This window comes from Misgurnus anguillicaudatus, chromosome 2 (assembly GCF_027580225.2).
Source record: "Misgurnus anguillicaudatus chromosome 2, ASM2758022v2, whole genome shotgun sequence".
Classification (NCBI taxonomy): domain Eukaryota; kingdom Metazoa; phylum Chordata; class Actinopteri; order Cypriniformes; family Cobitidae; genus Misgurnus; species Misgurnus anguillicaudatus.
This window is the reverse complement of record NC_073338.2, coordinates 27,972,333-27,991,538: the sequence shown is the minus strand read 5'-3', so window position 1 is coordinate 27,991,538 and position 19,206 is coordinate 27,972,333. Positions and strand designations below refer to the sequence as shown.

The window sequence follows — 19,206 nt, the reverse complement described above, 5'->3', positions numbered from 1 at the left end:
ACTTAGTTTAGTTCATGCTGATCTCTACTAATGATTTGAATCAGGTGTGTCAAATAAGGGAGACCTAGAAAATGTGCAGAGCAGTGGGCCCCCAGGAATAACGTTGAGAACCACTGGCCCAGTTAATGTCAATAGACCAAAATTATTGCTTTCTTGAAATCCAAGACTCTGGTGATACACAAATTCATATTTTAAGTCACTTTGGGCAGTCTGGTCATACACAATTCATACACAACAACATAATATAAATGCACTTTGGTTGAAACACAAACTTCGATTTTACGTCACTTTGAGGACTTTGGTTGATACACAAACTCAGATTTTAGGTCACTTTGAGGACTTTGGTTGACACACAAACTCAGATTTTAAGTCACTTTGGGGACTTTGTTGATACACAAAGTCAGATTTTAAGTCACTTTGGGGACTTTGGTTGATACACAAACTCAGATTTTAAGTCACTTTGAGGACTTTGGTTGATACACAAACTCAGATTTTAGGTCACTTTGAGGACTTTGGTTGATACACAAACTCAGATTTTAAGTCACTTTGGGGACTTTGGTTAATACACAAAGTCAGATTTTAAGTCACTTTGGGGACTTTGGTTGATACACAAACTCAGATTTTAAGTCACTTTGAGGACTTTGGTTGATACACAAACTCAGATTTTAAGTCACTTTGAGGACTTTGGTTGATACACAAACTCAGATTTTAAGTCACTTTGAGGACTTTGGTTGATACACAAACTCAGATTTTAAGTCACTTTGAGGACTTTGGTTGATACACAAACTCAGATTTTAAGCCACTTTGAGGACTTTGGTTGATACACAAACTCAGATTTTAGGTCACTTCAGGGTCTCTGGTCATACACAAACTCAGATTTTAAGTCACTTTGAGGACTACAAGAAAACAAGGAAAAATGACTTCCAAACCATTTATTTACCATGCAAATGCATGCTATAAATGTCAGAAGTTTTAGGCAATATCAGTAACAGCACTTAACCATAAACACAGTTACTTAAAAGTTAAGTGCATTTTAGTTTGCCAATAAAAGTGTCAGTATAAAATATAGGACAGTATAATCAATGAAACTGATATGAACTCTTTCACTCTTTTCTTCACCTTTACTTTCTTGCCTTCTACCTTGCTCCTCCCACTTCACTTTCCTTTTGCTCCTCCCTCTTCTCTTTTATCTTTGCTTCTCCTTTTATCTCTTTACTTTCAGTTCACTCAATTAACTTCTGTCTACATTGAACAATTGTAATTACAATTAAAGGAAATAAACAATACTGACATATTTTAAAAGTGCATATAGAACAGAATATGTTGACAGAAAAAAATAGCAACATGTAAACATATAACAACATGTAAACATGCATGTAAACAAAGAATGAAAATTAGAAATTTGTCAGTTCAGCTTGTTCTTTTTGCTTTCCTCAGCTTTTTACAGAAATTATCGTCTAACCATTACATTCAATCCTCTCTCTTCTCCTGTCTTGCTTACCTCATCCTCATTAATATTCTGTTTCCTCCTGTACTCAAACAAATTCTCCCTCTTCATACACCTTTACTCTTCCTTACTATTTTCACTCATTTTTTAAAAAACAGAGCATGATGTGTAAACTATAAATATAGTTGGTCTGAAAGGAACCTATTATATATTACAAACATACAAAATGATGAATCGTTTGCAGAAGAAAAGCTCCTGTCTACATCACATATGTGCGTACTGTGTATAATAATTATGTAGCTCATACACACACATGAATGTATAATTTGAAGAAACAAAATCTATTTATATTTTAAGTGTTTATATATTATAAATTACATATAAACATGCATGTGTGTGTATTTATATATAGATAATTATTATACACAGTATACACACATATGATGTAAAAAAAAACTTTTATTCTGCAAACGATTAGTCATAATTCATCATTTTGCAGCCCTAAACATGTTAAAAAGTTATTCTAGAAAAGGCATTCATTATTTTATGTTTTTGTAACATGGCAACTTTTCCTCACCATGCTCTGTTTTTTACAGTAAAAAGAAATGTGTTTTTTATTTGCTCCCCTATAATCCACCCTGTTTTTTTAAAGTGGTGATCCTGTTTCTCACATAATTTTTCACACCAGTCCAAGTACGTTCCTTCAAGGCTTCTGGCTCTGCTTGAATGCATCTCTCGCAGTCTTGCTTACCAGGAACTTTGCATGTCTTGATGAACTTCATCAGGTGTTTTTCAACAGCTTTTACCTCAACTTCTTCCCATTTTCTTTTTGGAGGTATTGATGAACCTATAAAGTGAAAAATCATATCCTTATTACAACTAAAGTCAATGGGATTTATTTATCAATCAAATGTAGAAACAAGCGCAGATCCATGCGCAAACACAATCTTACAACACCACTCATGTGTGACTCATTAAACTTTCATGTGGCCAATTCCATCACACAAATGAATGGGTGTTGATAAATGTGGCGAATGAAAACTATAGTAATTTAAATATTAAACCCATATAAATGAAGCCTAGCCCCTAGAGAATATGACATGAGGAAACATAACCTGGCCACACAGAGGAACATCTACATAGATATTGAACTTTGACATTTCAAGTTCAAACAAAGTAGCTTGAAAAGCAATATTCATGCAGTTGGGAGCCAGATCACTAAAAAGTAGAGCTGCAACTAACGACTATTTCTTCTGTCGACTAATCTAGCGATTATTTTTCCGATTAGTCGACTACTCTAACAATTTTTTTTATTAATAAAGTGTTCTTTTTTTGATTAGCTATTTAATCTGTTGGATAATCTGTTTTCTACTCTCTGTCTGATCTGACAGTCATTGGTTGTTTTATTGTATTTTAACACAACTGAATGCTATTTTCACATATTATCTGTTCTGTTGTCAGACATATAGAGCCGTTTTTCCAGACAGGGATTAGACTAGTCCTAGACTAAAATAAATATAAGAGCTGTCCAAACTGAAAACATCTTCCACTGACATATCTTTAAATACATCAGTGCCTTTAGTTTGGCCTCAAAATGCACACAAGTAATGTTTTTAGTAAGGCATGTTTGTTTAAACTAATTATATTTCCTAATTAAACGAAGGTCTAGTCCTGGCTTAAACTAATCTCTGTCCAGGAAACCACCCCAAAGACTATTAAAATAGTGACAAAACATGACCCAATAACCTTGTGTTTAATTCAACCAGCTGTTACTTTAACTTCTAAGTTACTAAAATTTTGATTTATAAACGCGACATCGCAGACAATTCGGCACAAATTTAAAAAATTGCCATTACACAGAGTTACTACAGAAGACATGCGCGGGCATAGGAGAGAGAGAGCTCGCGCACAAGCACATAGAGAACCAGTGTATGTGGGAAAACACTGCTAACCTTTCATGATAAACTTTACGCGAGATGAATGTAAACAGCGTGACGCGTCGACGCATTTTACGCATGTCGACGTATTTTCGTAGTCGACGTAATCGATGACGTCGACGCGTCGTTGCAGCACTACTAAAAAGAAATTGATATTTCACCAAAACGCCAACATTGTAATTTTTAGATATGTGACCGAACACGGAAAGTAGAGACACAAGTCTGGGGCAGATTCTTAATGGGTAGTATCTAAGCTTTCCAGCGATGTGTAACACATGGGAATCTGATCATATTTGGAGAAGTTGTTGCCATTGAATGTAGGAACTCAAAAGACCTCAAAGCGGAGATATAGCCTTTTAAAGTTTGGATCATTTTCACCTCTGTTCTGCTGGGAGTGACAATAGGGCTCATTTACATCTCATTTAGCTAAGCCATACACCCTGTAAAGCCGTTTTGAGATACAGATGCTCTATCATCATATGTAGTTTTTTGTGAAAGAAGTCTGGATGAAAACAGACAAAAAATAAACAGGACTTTTTGTGTTTATCACAAGTCGCATCCAGTCTGTTTCAGACGTGTGAATCATCCAATGACCATTTTTGTCCACAAATGCCATGAAATATAGAAATATATAGTCTATTGTTTACATCAGATTTCGAATGAAAGTCTGGTAATAGATTATAATATATAATCTGATGACCATTTACGTCGTAACACTTTATATCACTGTACTCGCTCGATCGTTCCTCCATCAGCCAATGACTTCATGGCAAATATTGATAGACAAAATACGTAGCCAATTACATAACGAATTCAACAATCATTGTGTGATTTTTTTTGTGTGTTCGACTTCATGTGGCGCTGCAAGAACTGACAGGCGGATGACGTCAAAGTACTGCAAGAGCGAGTCGAAATTAGACTACTCCGTAAGATTTCTTGAATAGCTCGAATAGCTATGAAACGAAGACGACTCCTAACTGTGAGTATTTTTGGTAAAAACAACCATTTTAGTGAACATAGGTTGGTTTGGGCTACAGTGGGGCTCCTTCTCAAGAGGTTAAGTAGCCACGCTGAGGGCAGGGGCAATAACAAAAGAAACAAAAGAAACAAAAGCTGGCTTATCCAGTATGTAAATGCACACAGACGACGACACCACCTACTGCATTCTAGAAACTGCGTAAAAAAAGCAGATATCAACCTCAAAATGTACCCTTTTAAATATACAAATACTGCTATATCAAACATGTAGAGGCTACTTCGTGATCTCAACAGATTCTGCAAAAAATATAAAAATGCTTTTCTATCATTAGCTCAAAAGTTGTTCTGCCGACTTGTGTCACTGGTTTCCGTGACGGGGCACATATTACTGTTTTTAAGACTTGTATATACCCAATTTACCATATTACAGCTGTATAGTAAAATCCTTTTTATAATTAAGTATTCTGCATTGATGCATTTAAATATAACAATGTAAATAAAAATCATACTGTGTATGTGAATTTCATTGCAGGTTTTTCACATAACAGTGTAGGCAGAAGGCGGTTGCGTTTACACTTGGCATTAACATGCGACCTGTATCCGGATGTTGTCCACATACACATTGAAAAGACAAGTGTAAACGCGTCTGTGATCTGAATGTTATCCGATCTGTGTGTCCTGATGCAGAGGTAGTCGAGGACGCATTGTGATCGGATCTCAGTGTAATGTAAACGCAATCCAGCCATCGTATCTGCATTTACAGGTCAACGTCACAAAAAAACCCGCCCACTATCATCTCCTCTCACAGCTGTCGTTAGGTCATGGAGCGCAGGTGAGAGACGCATACATTCATATTTGTGGAGCAATGGAAGCTACGCTTAAAAGTATCTTAATAAATCGATATTCAAAAGCATTTTAACACTGCTGACTGTATTTAAGTTATTCAGGCATATGTTATATGTTCCTATTCATAGAGAGATTTAATATTTAATGGCAGAATTCAGGATCGTTATAATGTTTGAGTTTCCATGGCGACATATCAATGTGAATGTTGCGCTTCTTTCTGGTCAATCGGCTGTTTCTGTCTCATTTAACACATTTTAAGTTACTTTAAAACACGTACAAACCATAACAACATTAACCAAATACATCTATTTAGTGTTGGTTTTATGCAAGGTTACTTATATGTGTTTGTAAATTACATTACTTCTTACGCACTATGAACAGGAAATTTAGGAAATTGTTAGCTCTTTTAATTAAATCATATTAAAATTACCAGGAAACATAACTAACAACAGTTTATGGTTAAAATATAAATATACATATAAGTTCAGGCAGAGCCAAAAGCCCGTTATTAAGGCAGAATAAAACAGTGGAGTCGGTCATGTTTCACGCGGATTTTGTTGTTGATTTAAAGCATGCGGGTGAAAGTCAAGTTTAGGTAAAAACAGGATATTCATCCGCGGTGCGGACGCTATAAAGGCTTTTAAAGAGAAGGCTTTTAAAGCTAAAAAATATAACGCTTAAAATGTGAACATCACGGTTGTTGGGGTTGCTAGTTATTCTCTGCTGTTGGCTTCTCAGTAGCACTGTACAATACGGGATTGCGGTTAGCGCGAAAACCCTAAATCATGTGGCTAAGGACAGCTGTACCCATTTTGATTGACAGCTATCCACCCAGCGCGCGTCTCCCCGCACGGGATCAGGTCACACATCCAGATACAGAAGCCACATTTATGTGACAAATGTAAACGCGCCGTGTCCTGATATACGAATGATCGGATCTGCGTGAACGGATCACCGAGATCGCATGTTAATGCAAAATGTAAACGCAGCCTTAGTGAATAAATGACAAATCACATAATATATGTTTATCTATTTCTTCAAACTGACTGTACAACAAACTCAAATTTTGAAAAGCTCCTGTCTTGCTACTGTTGCCTATAGGTATTGTATTTAGTAATTCAGGGTTTGCCATTTCTTGCTGTTTGTGTAGTTTAAAGATTTTTTTTACCTTGATCTTTCTGGGAAGCAGATGGTTGATCAGTCTCTGCTGGTACTGGTGATGTTGTCTGAGGCAGGTCACTACAATCCTCTTCATCACTTGACATTGAATCACCTTCGGCCTCAAGTTGCTCTATAACAATAAAAGGAATCTGTGTATCAATGTATTTTTTGCAAAAGATGATGAAAGATACAGATTTGCAAATATGTAAAGCACAGACGCGCACAAAAATCTAATTTCATACATACCATTTGGGTCGATTTCAATGTCATCAAGTCTCTTTCCTTTAAAGCTGGACAGTGTTCCTTTCTCCATTGCCATTAAGACCTTACTCATTTTTGCCAGCTGCAATGTCCCCTCTGGTAACCGGTAATACTGTCTGTGGATCCTTATATCGTGACCGAGAAAATCAGCCAGTTGATCTGCTTCATTTTCATCAAGGTTGAGAATCTTTGACATGGTAGCTATGTGTTTCCTGAGCCTGGTTGAGGAAAGAGCTTCAGGATTCTTAATGCCACATTCACGAGCAGCTTTACTTATGCACTCTCCTCCTCTGTAGGCAGACATTGCACCAGATCTGGCAAACATAAAAGGATTCTCATTTGGGACACCACAAGCCTCACGTGTTTCAACAAGCAGCTTCATGGCAGAAACCAATGAAGGTTTGAGGAGGACAGGGACCTTTCTCCCTCGCTTACCACGGATCTCTACTCTGGTAAAGTGTTTACACAGCTTCCTCTCGAACTCAGAAAGACAGATGGCTATGTCTTCATGCAGCTCAGAAGAATCCCGGCTTTGAAAAGCTGACAAAAGCATCCGTGACACCTCACCTTCTCTTCGTCTATTGAACAGGATAACTTGGGAGAGAGTGACTTTGGCCAAAGCAGCATAGCTGTCTGCAGAGGGGCAGTTTTTAAGTTTATTAAGGAATTTATCCCGTTTCTTTTCTAGATGTGCGTGCAGGACTTTGACATCCTGAGTGAAAGGAATGATCTGTGGTGCATTCCACTTGGCTTCCTTTAATGTAGTTATAGCACCAGCAGAAATGTATTCATTCCACCTTGCTTGGTGTACTTTTCTGAAGTCTCGAGCACACTCAGCACGCTCATGGTCTCCATACATCATCGCATTACTTTCAACAATGCTACAGATCTTTTTTAAAGAATGTCCAAGTTTGAGGGCTAAAGAGGGAATGCGGTAAGAGTTCTTCTCTTCGTCAAAGCCAGACACAACTTTCACAGCTGATATGACATGTTTGAAGTTTGCTGGTATCATGAAGTCCTCCATTGTTTTCAGTGGGGTTATCCTTCTTGCTTCAAGAAGAAGTCTGCCAACTTCTCTCATTTTCTGTCGGATGTAGTCATGTTTGGTCACATCAGATCCCATCCTGTTAAACATGTGCTCTCCCAGTTGCATGATGCATCTGTCACTATGAATCACCCTTGAAACTTCGTCATAGTTCATCAGGGAAAGTACTTTCTTGAAACCTTTACTCACCTCTAAGCCAACAGGTGTTTTTAGGGCACAAAGAGATCTTACTCTTTTTCTGCCCTGAGCATCATCATCCTTCGGTTTAAGTGGACAGTTTTTAATGTGTTTCCATAGGCTGAGCTTGTTGTAAAGGCCTTGACAGTGAATACAGTGGATAAATTCTTTGGGGTTTTTGCACTTTTTTGGACGGTAGCAGGCAATCATCTCACCTTCCCCTTTTCTCACCACATCTGTGTTGTGAGCAAAGTTGCCCTTTTTTCTAAGAAGGTTTAACTGGACTCTTCGTTCTTTGGAACGTTTTGGGAAAGCTACAGCCTTTGCAACCTCTACTTCATTGCGATGTACAAACTCAAGGTGTCTTGCCATTTTTGCATATGGCTTAGAGCAATAAAGGCAATACTGTTTTTTGTTATATGACCTGCTCTTTTTTTGTGGTGATGGCATTGACTGAACCAAAGTCTTTTTGTCAGATGAGGTTTCGGTCTCTTCAGTTTGGCATTTCATCCTTTTTGATGACACTGCTGTCATACATTTGGCAGATGAACTACCTGCCTCTTCAGCTTTCCTTTTTGAAAGGGGTGATTTAGTATGTCTTAAACGTTTGTTGGGTCTAGGATCACTACATTCAGACTTATTGTTTGATCCATCTGAACTCCTTTCAGCCTTGCTTTGTCCAGAAGCACTTCCATCTGATTCATCTGAGCTGAACTGGGGTATGTAGTCAACATCACTGTAGTCCGTAACATCTGAATCACTGTAGGCACTCCCAGAATACTAAATGAGAAAAATGTTACACTTACTTAAATCATGCAAAATTATTTCTTTAACTAAATGTTTAAAAACTTGCTTAATGGGATAGACAACTGCCAGAATCCAACTGATTTTCAACAAGAGGAACTCATTTAAGCATATAAAGTGCATGGTTAATTACAAACCTGTCTTTTTCTTGATTGCCTTAATGAGTGCATCTGAAAAAAGAACAAACAAAACTAATGTACATAAAATTGTATATAATAATTAAATGTAAATAATAATAATTTAAAAAATAAAACACTTAAGAGCAAAAAACAGTTATTTCAACTAGATATATTTCAAACTGTAGCTTAGCAAATAAGGCCTTAGTAGATGGCACACTTGGCACGGTTTGATAATCACAAACAGAAACTCTGTACAATACAACTGTTTCATAAAATCTTTTTGCACCATGACATAGATGATAATAATATTAGGTCTGTGAATTCACATTAAACAGTTCTTACTAATCTCAATTACCCACCTCCATTAAAGATAGTGTCTCAGAAACCTGTGATGAGGAAATCACAGGGGTGGAAGCAGCACAGGGCAAGGGTGTAGAGGGATGCACAGGAGAAGAGGACGATGATGTGGTCATCACAGATGATGAGGGCTGCACAAGTGCAGAGGACGATGATGTGGTCTTCACAGGTGATGAGGGCTGCACAAGTGCAGAGGACGATGATGTGGTCATCACAGGTGATGAGGGCTGCACAGGAGTAGAGGACGATGATGTGGTCATCACAGATGATGAGGGCTGCACAAGTGCAGAGGAAGATGATGTGGTCTTCACAGGTGATGAGGGCTGCACAGGAGAAGAGGACGATGATGTGGTCTTCACAGGTGATGAGGGCTGCACAGGAGAAGAGGACGATGATGTGGTCTTCACAGGTGATGAGGGCTGCACAGGAGAAGAGGACGATGATGTGGTCATCACAGATGATGAGGGCTGCACAGGAGAAGAGGACGATGATGTGGTCTTCACAGGTGATGAGGGCTGCACAGGAGAAGAGGACGATGATGTGGTCTTCACAGGTGATGAGGGATGCACAAGTGCAGAGAAAGATGATGTGGTCATCACAGGTGATGAGGGCTGCACAGGAGAAGAGGACGATGATGTGGTCTTCACAGGTGATGAGGGCTGCACAAGTGCAGAGAAAGATGATGTGGTCTTCACAGGTGATGAGGGCTGCACAGGAGAAGAGGACGATGATGTGGTCATCACAGGTGATGAGGGCTGCACAGGAGAAGAGGACGATGATGTGGTCTTCACAGGTGATGAGGGCTGCACAGGAGAAGAGGACGATGATGTGGTCTTCACAGGTGATGAGGGCTGCACAAGTGCAGAGAAAGATGATGTGGTCATCACAGGTGATGAGGGCTGCACAGGAGAAGAGGACGATGATGTGGTCTTCACAGGTGATGAGGGCTGCACAAGTGCAGAGAAAGATGATGTGGTCATCACAGGTGATGAGGGCTGCACAGGAGAAGGAGAAGGGTATGAGGGCAATAAGGCTTTTACAGAGGTAGACATTGCACAGGGTGCCTAAGACGGTGCATTAAATGTGTATGCTATAATACTGTCTGTAACTTTAAAAGTATAATTGAAAAAAAGTTAAAAATAAAAGCAGCATGGAAACTGTTCAACGACTATTAACACTTTAAATAATAAAGTCTTAATTGACTGAGGTGCTAATCAAGTAATGTGATGATCATATCCAAATATTACTACCCATGAAATATTCTTGTGATGGCTCTATGGCAGTTTTTTTCGTTTTAATTTGTGCTCTGTTAAAGCGCTCATGGCAATCTTTGAGTTTCTGAGGATATATGAAAAGGTATTAAACTTAAAATAAAAGTAAAATGTACATAATGTTAAAAGCTGTGACACTCAAAGACATTAGGCAAAACCAATCAAAAATATAGAAAACAAAAAGTAAATATAAAATATTGCTTAATTTCAAGTGCTCTGGTTTAGATTAAAGGAATAGTCTACTCATTTTCAATATTAAACTATGTTATTACCTTAACTAAGAATTGTTGATACATCCCTCTATCATCTGTGTGCGTGCACGTAAGCGCTGGAGCGCGTTGTGACACTTTGATAGCATTTAGCTTAGCCCCATTCATTCAATGGTACCAATCAGAGATAAAGTTAGAAGTGACCAAACACATCAACGTTTTTCCTATTTAAGACGAGTAGTTATACGAGCAAGTTTGGTGGTACAAAATAAAACAGAGCGCTTTTCTAAGCGGATTTAAAAGAGGAACTATATTTTATGGCGTAATAGCACTTTTGGGAGTACTTCGACTCGGCGCAGTAACACCCTCCCTCTCCCATTATGAGAGGGAGAAGGGGAGCGGACTTTTCAGGCGAGTCGAAGTACTCCCAAAAGTGCTATTACGCCATAAAATATAGTTCCTCTTTTAAATCCGCTTAGAAAAGCGCTACGTTTTATTTTGTACCACCAAACTTGCTCGTATAACTACTCGTTTTAAACAGGAAAAACGTTGATGTGTTTGCTCACTTCTAACTTTATCTCTGATTGGTACCATTGAATGAATGGAACGAAATGTCGCAGCACGCTCCAGCGCTTACGTGCACGCACACAGATGATAGAGGGATGTATCAACAATTCTTAGTTAAGGTAATAACATAGTTTAATATTGAAAATGAGTAGACTATTCCTTTAAGAGCAAGCCAAATAAATTTAGTTTAGTAAACTAAATAAGGAAACCCATAAATCTGTTAGAAAAGATATAGCACATAAAGTAAGAAGGGTCTATGGGCCAGATTTACTAACAGCTTGTGCCAGCGCAAACCATCATTTTGTTACATAACGACTGTTGTGATTTATTAAAGACTTGAATGTCTTTAAAATACAAAATCGATTGTGGGGCCATTGTCATGTTTGAATAGAAAAGAGCTCTGCCCGAACTGCTGCTATAAAATTAGACACACACAATTTTGGAAAATATCATTATATACTGTAGCATTAAGATTTGTGTTCACAGAAATGAGTAGTTAAATGTGTTCACTAGAAGTTGCCGTCCAATACTTTTGTCCATATAGTGTAACTAGTTATCTGATGAAGTAAACGGCCTAAGATACTTTCTGCATGTATAGAATGGTTACCATTTTATTCTCTGATGTACTTGCTTTGCCTGACTGTTGTGGCTCAACTTGCTTATGTGGTTCATTGATGTACACCTTATACAGGGCAGATGAGGAAACAGGAGGAGCCTGATGGAACTGAAAGTCAGAAAAGAAGAGTTAGGGGGTAAATTTTGTACTGTATTTGCTAAGCTTTTGTATGGTTTTGTTTTATACTGTGATGTATAAAAGACAGTGAGATGCAGTAATATAAGGTACACGTTCATCTGTCCTACAGTAACTTTAGCTGAACCTACTTTTTAAATCTGTCAGTATTCCTCTGTTTAAAAAAACAAACAAGAATACGTTTACTGAAAAAATGCACGATTTAGAAGTTGTGGCATTGTTTCACAGAGGATTAAATGCTTGTCCAATATGTCAAAAACCTCTCAAATTGCTAGTTTCCCACATGACTGTATAGAACCCGAATATAGATGTTTTGTGTACTTACCAATTTCTGCAAATCCAAACTGCTGACTGGGCTTTCATCACTGGATTCTGTTGATGATACCTAAATGAAAGATTTGAGAAATATGAGAACACAATCATATGGTATCAAATCAGCATAAGAGAAAAATGTCATCATGAAATATTGTTAAAGATTCTTAGGATATACTTGACAGTACCTTAGCTCGCCAAGGCCAATCTGAATCTCCATAACTGTAAGTGATTTCTTCTCCTGGTTGGATATCTCGTACAGCAAAAAGACACAGATGAGGTTTTTTGTTCACTTCAACAGTTCTTATTTTGCATGTAGGATTTCTGTGCTCATCATTTACAAGTCTTCCCAAGGACCCATCTTCCTTGGATGCATCCATGCTATAAATACATAAAAATACCACCAAGCATAAGAGACTGATTTGTAATCTTGTACAGCAGTTGTTTCCTTTATGCCTGTACCTCGTAAGAGTAACTTCTGTAAACATATCTTAACAACTACATGAAATCAAAATGAGTTTTTTTGGCTTTAAGGCATTTTACATCAGTGGGTCTGGTTATATGGTCTGCTCTACAAATTTTGGGGCAGATTCCTGAACAGGGCTAAAGTCTATTCGCAGACTTAAATACAAGTTTGAATTGTCTGAACAGAAAACAGCTTTCACTGAGATATCTTAGAGAGCGCCTATTTCATTTCTAAAAAAAACAATATTATTTTGTGTATTTGGTATAATATAATGTGTTCATGTGGTTTATGGTTAAAAAACACATTATTTTCCACATAAGGTTTATTTTTGTATTTCCAGATTTAACTCTCTTCCTGAAACGCACTGATTTGAAAAGCTGTGTGCCTAATTGGTCAGCTAATCTGTATGTTGTGATTGGTCTGATTAGCTCTGTCAGCTGGAAACGTGAGACTTCTTACCATGATTGAAAGATTCAGTTACTAACAGAAGTTACAGGAGTTAACTTACAGGTTGAGTTCGAAGCAGGATGAATTATGATAATGTCGGTCTTGTCTACATCACCAATCCCAGGAAATAAACCTTTTGCCTACAATCCGTGTGTTTGTTGTAATCCAAGAAAAGAGCTTTACGTTGGAGACGATAACTCGCGTCATGGTTTACTTTTGGGCTTGTAACTTTTGCATATTGTTAACATGTACAAATACACACTTAAACACCAGAGGACATTTAAAAACAATAGGTGCTCTTTAACATATCAGTGCCACTGTTTTTATCACAAGATGCACAGCAAATTTTTTTTGTAAAATGTCCTAATATTACTAAGCCCTAGTCCTGGATTAATCTAAACCCTGTATGGTAAACTGCCCCTTTGTTTCTGCTTTTTTACACACAATAAAAATCATCAGCTGGGTACTGAGTGCGTCATACCAAATGTGCAGAGACGAGGATCACCAGGACCCAGTTGCATAAACATAGCCGTGACATTAAGACTGCGTCTTAAGAATTATTCTGACTAACTAGCAATTAGTTAGGGCTAATCAGTCTTATTATTTGGATTTAAATTAGACCAATCTACCTTTCTATGTAACATACTTAAAACAGTTATGATCAGTCTTGAAGAAAAAAATTCATGACTAACTTTAAAGACTAGTCTTAAAGTTTTATGCAACCGGCCACAGGAGTTTTGGTGAACTAACCCTTAACCGCCCTATTACTTCAAGACAACTCTATACTCACCACCAATTTTTGCCATGCCACTGAAAATCAAACAAGAATGTGTTCTCAACGTCATTGTAGAGTTCAGATCGATCAAGGCTCTCCTCTGAAGTCAGAAGTTCACCTCTGTATTCAAGGACAAAATCACCTCTAAAAAATGCTTCAGTGGTGAAAACTCCACGTCCTAAAAAGAAAAAAATACCAGTAAGTTCTGATGTTCCTTTAAAGTTAATTATTATTTTCATGAGCTCTTATCCAAAAACAATAATAAAAATTACTAGATCTGAAGTTTTATCTGTGGTATCCAACAAATTTGGACATTGCCCTAGTTGGATCTTTCATTTTGTTGTTGTCGGCTGGATTAAAAGGAGTAAAACAATACATTTTACCTTGATAATTTGTTATATAAGAGGTCATCATACTTAAATGAACATCACAAATTTGAAAACGTATGGCTATTGAAATATAACAGTTTTTTGCACCAAGCCAGGAAAATGGTCTATTCAGGAATGTGCTGAAATATGATGTCAGAGTAGAATTGAAACACCTCCCCAAACCAATATACAATGACCACTTTTGTAGCCCTGTCCACAGCTTTGCGTGACATGTGTGGGTCAGGGGTAAAGCAAACCATGCAGTGTCTCAACAATCAGTAAACATTAGGGGTGGCACGGTTCATGAAAAAAATCCGAACCGTTCAGTTCGGAGCGTGTGTGCGTCGCACGGTTCATGGCATGCGCAATAGCCTCGTGCCCTGTATGTGACCTTGCCTCAGATGGCGTGTTTCCCTTTCGCGAAAGAAAAGTTGACTGTTGTGGAGAGTGAGTGCTGCAGGTTATGTTACATGTAGAAATGGCAAGTGGGAGAGAAAAGGAAGACGGTGGAAAAAAGAGACGGATTTAAATATTACAGGTTTAAACGTTGTGTTTCTCTCTCGTCCACATATACTCTCTGCAGTATTTAAGCAGCCTCTCAGTGATAAATCTTAAAGCTACACTGAAGTTGGCAGTTTGATAAATGCAAGTTATCTTTGTGTGCTAAAAAGGCACATAAGATGGATATACACATTCTCCTTTTTTGCCAAAAAAAGAGAGGGTCCCAATAATGTGCTTAAAGTCAAATTCAGTTTGTGCATGATTACATGATATAACTTTTTTAATAATGTATCCTAAATTATGGATAATTACTACATTAATAAGATAATACATTTCTGGAGTGTTAAAAATTAAAAGTAAAAATAACAACAAGAACCGTACAGAACCGAGAACTGTGGCCATTAAACCGTGATACGAACCGAACCGAGGGTTTTGTGAACCGTGCCACCCCTAGTAAACATGTCTTTAAAGATTGCCAAATGTAACCAAAATGACTTTTGAAAACATGTTTCCTTTTATTTTTACGTGGTGATCTGTTATAAGTACCCAACAAAGTGTTCGGTTGTGGAAGAACCGTCTATGGGAAGAACACAGACGTTGTTTAACGGAGGCTTGGAACATAACATTAGGAATGCGTGGTTAAAGTTTGTTTTTGAAGAAGTTCCAGCTCGGTTGGGGAGTGTTTGTTTACTATGTGTACCACGGATTCATTTGTAAAGAAGCCATGAGTCGGTGCTGGATTTGCAGAGAAACTGTGATTAAAAGCACCAGTAATATTGCATCTGGCAGGAATGACACAACAGTATACACAGTGAGTAATACATTTTACTTTAAGTTACTACGCGTCACTACTGTTTAGTAAAAGATCGCTTGATATGTCCTGTTGTAACATCAGTGTCTAAACACGTATATTTTACTGTTTTAATTTACTAAAAAAATTAAACCATTAATAAAGGTGCAACACTTAACAATATGACTGTAATATAACGATAGAAATATACAAAGTTAGTGATAAGGAAGAACTTACCAGCCCTAATTTAGATTCTGATGCCTGCTTACTGTGTTGTATACGGTAATTTAGGCAAGTCGCATTTGTAAGGTCCAACACTCAACAAAGCTTTTTTATCATATAACTGTGGTATGTAACGTTATGTGTATGTAAGAGCAACCTCACAAGCACAATAGAAATATACAAAGTTAGTGATAAGGACTTATCAGCCGTGGTTTAGATTCTGATGCGTGCTTACTTGTGTTGTTTATGGAAATTTAGTCACGTTGAGTTTATAGTTTTGTTTATACTTTACTATACGTATTGTCATTTATGGGTATCATCTTTAGCACCCAGAATCTTTTGTGGCTCAAACATATTTGTGTTCGGCTGCTATTTTTACACATCAATATTTTTAAAACATTTCTCCACATGTAATGACGGGGATCATAGCAGTGGGCGTTTACGTCCAGGTCTTCACTGCGGCCCCCCCTTCAAACGAACCATTATCCAGAGAGCAACTAATCCATGTTACAAACTAACCTATTACTTATTGCCTTTGATGTTTTTGAATGGAAAAACCACTTGAACAGTAGATATCAGACAACAGTAGTAAAACAATAAAATCGACAGATTCATTGCCCCTTTAAGTCAGCAGGATCTATCACAAGAGTCCATGTAGAGTGCACGTGACACAATTTCCATCATGCATTCACTGACGGATTTTGAAGTAGGTAGCCCAGGCGATGTGTTGCATTTTGTCGCAATGCGCATGCATCAAAAGTCTGTATGCACATACAAATAAACTATGCTTTGCAACTTACATTTGCGTACATGAAAGAAAACCGTCTATACTACAGAATTTATCTTACCTTTATATTTGCTGATAACTTGCTCATAAAGCTCAGGCTTGTCTGTTTTGCAAGTAATGTGATGCTCAGCATCCTGTTGAGGTCTTTTTCGTTTTTTCTGCCTTGGTATACCCAGCATCATGGCGACTGCAGTGACATGCAATGACTGAAAATAATTAAATTAATCAATCGATTAATCAACCATAATATTAAGATTGCTAAAATTGTTTACCCAAATAGCCAACAAATGGTATAACATATGTATCTAACTTATGTATATGCATGTATACTTTTGTAAATATACATATAGCTTAGATATACACACACACACATACATACATACACAACTGTAGTTAACTTAGATACACAACTTAAAATCTTTAAAGATATCTGTGGCTATTCGTGCCACTGTGCATGATAAGAAAATCGCATGATTGAAACTTAGATTAAACAATAAGAATTAATTACTAATTACCCAATCTATTACTGCTATTTCACATAATTTTACTAAGCACTTAGTCGTTTATGGACAACATTAATAGATCAGTAAAGTAAGTTAAGTTACTCTGAAACCGAATGTTTGTTTACTGACCAATGCCAATATCATTATAGGCTAACGTTACTCAGGAAGATAATATTTTTGACCACAAACCGTCAAATAAGATAAAATATTTCACAAATCATATGTTAATCCTGCTTATCTTTCATATTTTGCAAAAATATGTTATTATACATAGGACTGAACTCACCTTTCCTCCTATAATGAGCGCGTGTAGTCTGCTTCGCGGGAAATTGGTGCTAACAGCGGTGATGTCATTATCACGTGTCTGCATTTCCAGGGAAACGAATCCACTGCTGCTGACTTGCGTAGTAAAAGTGTCGTTGATAGGAAGGCCGAAAGGATGTCACGTTGAAATATCGCGTGAGCGATTCGAGCACGTATTGATAAAGTTTGATCTCGCGGTACTGTGATGTCATATCTTGTTCGATCTGCGCAGCGCTGCATGAACACAGCTTAGTGTTTTTGCTGTTACGCTACAGACAAGGGGATCAGCACAGCACCTCGTGCTACTGTCCAAAACAACTGCTATTTACAGAGAGATTCCTCTAAATGTTGACAAATCCACATGGAAATTAATTGATGGAATGTACTTTTAAAAACATTTAATACATACAACAAAACAGCTTAATGAAAGCTCTGTTTCTTGAGAACATTTACTGCTCCACCTACAATATCTTATTGGACTGTCTTTTTTATTACCTAATAAAAATTAAACATGCAACAAAGCTTTTTTAAACAAGTAAAAAATATAATATAATAACTTTTGACCCAAATTGAACACAGCTGAAACAGCTAATCAAGGTGTTCAGGGTTGTTTGATAATTACAGACAGGTGTATGAGCAGGGTTTTAGACACCTGACCTAGGGTTTAGGAATACACAAAGTGTAACTTCAGATTATGAATACCCAGGGTTATCTCTTAACCCCTGGTTAAGCACGAACAGTGTGACACGTGAAACAGATAACCCAGGATTCCGTTAACCCGGGGTTTAGAATAACCTGGTGTTAACTTTTCCAGTGTGAAAAGCATGTTTATATGTTGATAACCTCAAATGACACTAAATCTCCTGTTCATTTCTTCTGGTTGTGTAGTTAGCAGTTTGATGTGCTGCTCTGATGTGGAGCATCAGTGGCTAAAACAAGTGGGTTTCAATGTTTACATGCACAACAATATTCAAATAAAACAACTGCAAAACTAAGATGTAAACAGTGGTTTTTAATTACTCTTATTTGGCTAAAGTCATAATCAAAGTAAACACAAATCAAATTCATATTCATATTTTAGCTTCATTATCAAAGTGCATCATGACCTACACACTTCAATCACAATAGCCTACTAACGTTGTGTGGGAGTTTTGTGACAGGACACATATACACACACAGTGGTCAACTGTTTGGCTGTAAACAGATGGCTTCAAGCAGGAAAGGCCCTCTAGCTAGGTTTCCAACTGTCCCGTATTAGTCGGCATGTCCGTATTTTGGGTCTCATTGATTTTAGTCCTGTATGTGACCTCCCATGTCTTGTTTTTGACTGCTACGTTGATCTAAACAGTGGCTCCACAACAACTGAGAAGCAGATGACGACAAAATCCAACAAGAGTGATTTGAGAATTCAGACAAAGTGGACTGCTATCAAAATGCTCTCGCGGTACTTTGATGTCATCCGCCTGTCTGTTCATGCGGCACCGCATGAAGTCAAACAACTAGCAAGCAGTGCTGAACACTTGAGAATAATCTCAAACACAATCAGTATACGCTAAAGGGGGTCATATAATATGATATCATGTTATCCTTTTATTATTTGTGCAAAGATCTTCATAATTAAAATGCTCAGTCTCAATTACAAAGAGATCACTGATCCAGACCTGCGTAATAAATCGATCTTAAAGGCCCCAACAAAACATTTCCAACTTTGCTTGGACATTCTCACACTTCTAATTCACATCCTGTGTGTTTTAATTAAAGTATTTGAAGTTGACTCTGCAAAACTACAGCTCACAGAATCA

The 19,206-nt window shown here is 37.5% G+C and overlaps 3 protein-coding genes across 3 annotated transcripts in view; 1 reads left to right on the top strand and 2 right to left on the bottom strand.

Annotated features, from left to right (window-relative positions):
• The window catches only part of plcd1b (phospholipase C, delta 1b), a 41,976-nt gene that overhangs the window by 1,053 nt on the left and 21,717 nt on the right, over window positions 1–19,206 (top strand). The window lies entirely within an intron of this gene.
• On the bottom strand, window positions 918–9,584 carry LOC141366165 (uncharacterized). Its single transcript, XM_073871571.1, has 5 exons — window positions 9,135–9,584; window positions 8,794–8,826; window positions 6,616–8,632; window positions 6,377–6,499; window positions 918–2,294 (listed from the first exon to the last, which is right to left on the bottom strand). Exons 1-5 carry the CDS (start codon window positions 9,582–9,584, stop codon window positions 2,074–2,076), a joined length of 2,844 nt encoding a protein of 947 aa, XP_073727672.1. The 3' UTR covers window positions 918–2,073.
• On the bottom strand, window positions 10,363–18,533 carry LOC129447001 (uncharacterized). Its single transcript, XM_073871569.1, has 7 exons — window positions 17,388–18,533; window positions 16,660–16,804; window positions 13,946–14,108; window positions 12,431–12,623; window positions 12,256–12,315; window positions 11,787–11,903; window positions 10,363–10,470 (listed from the first exon to the last, which is right to left on the bottom strand). Exons 1-7 carry the CDS (start codon window positions 17,469–17,471, stop codon window positions 10,363–10,365), a joined length of 870 nt encoding a protein of 289 aa, XP_073727670.1. The 5' UTR covers window positions 17,472–18,533.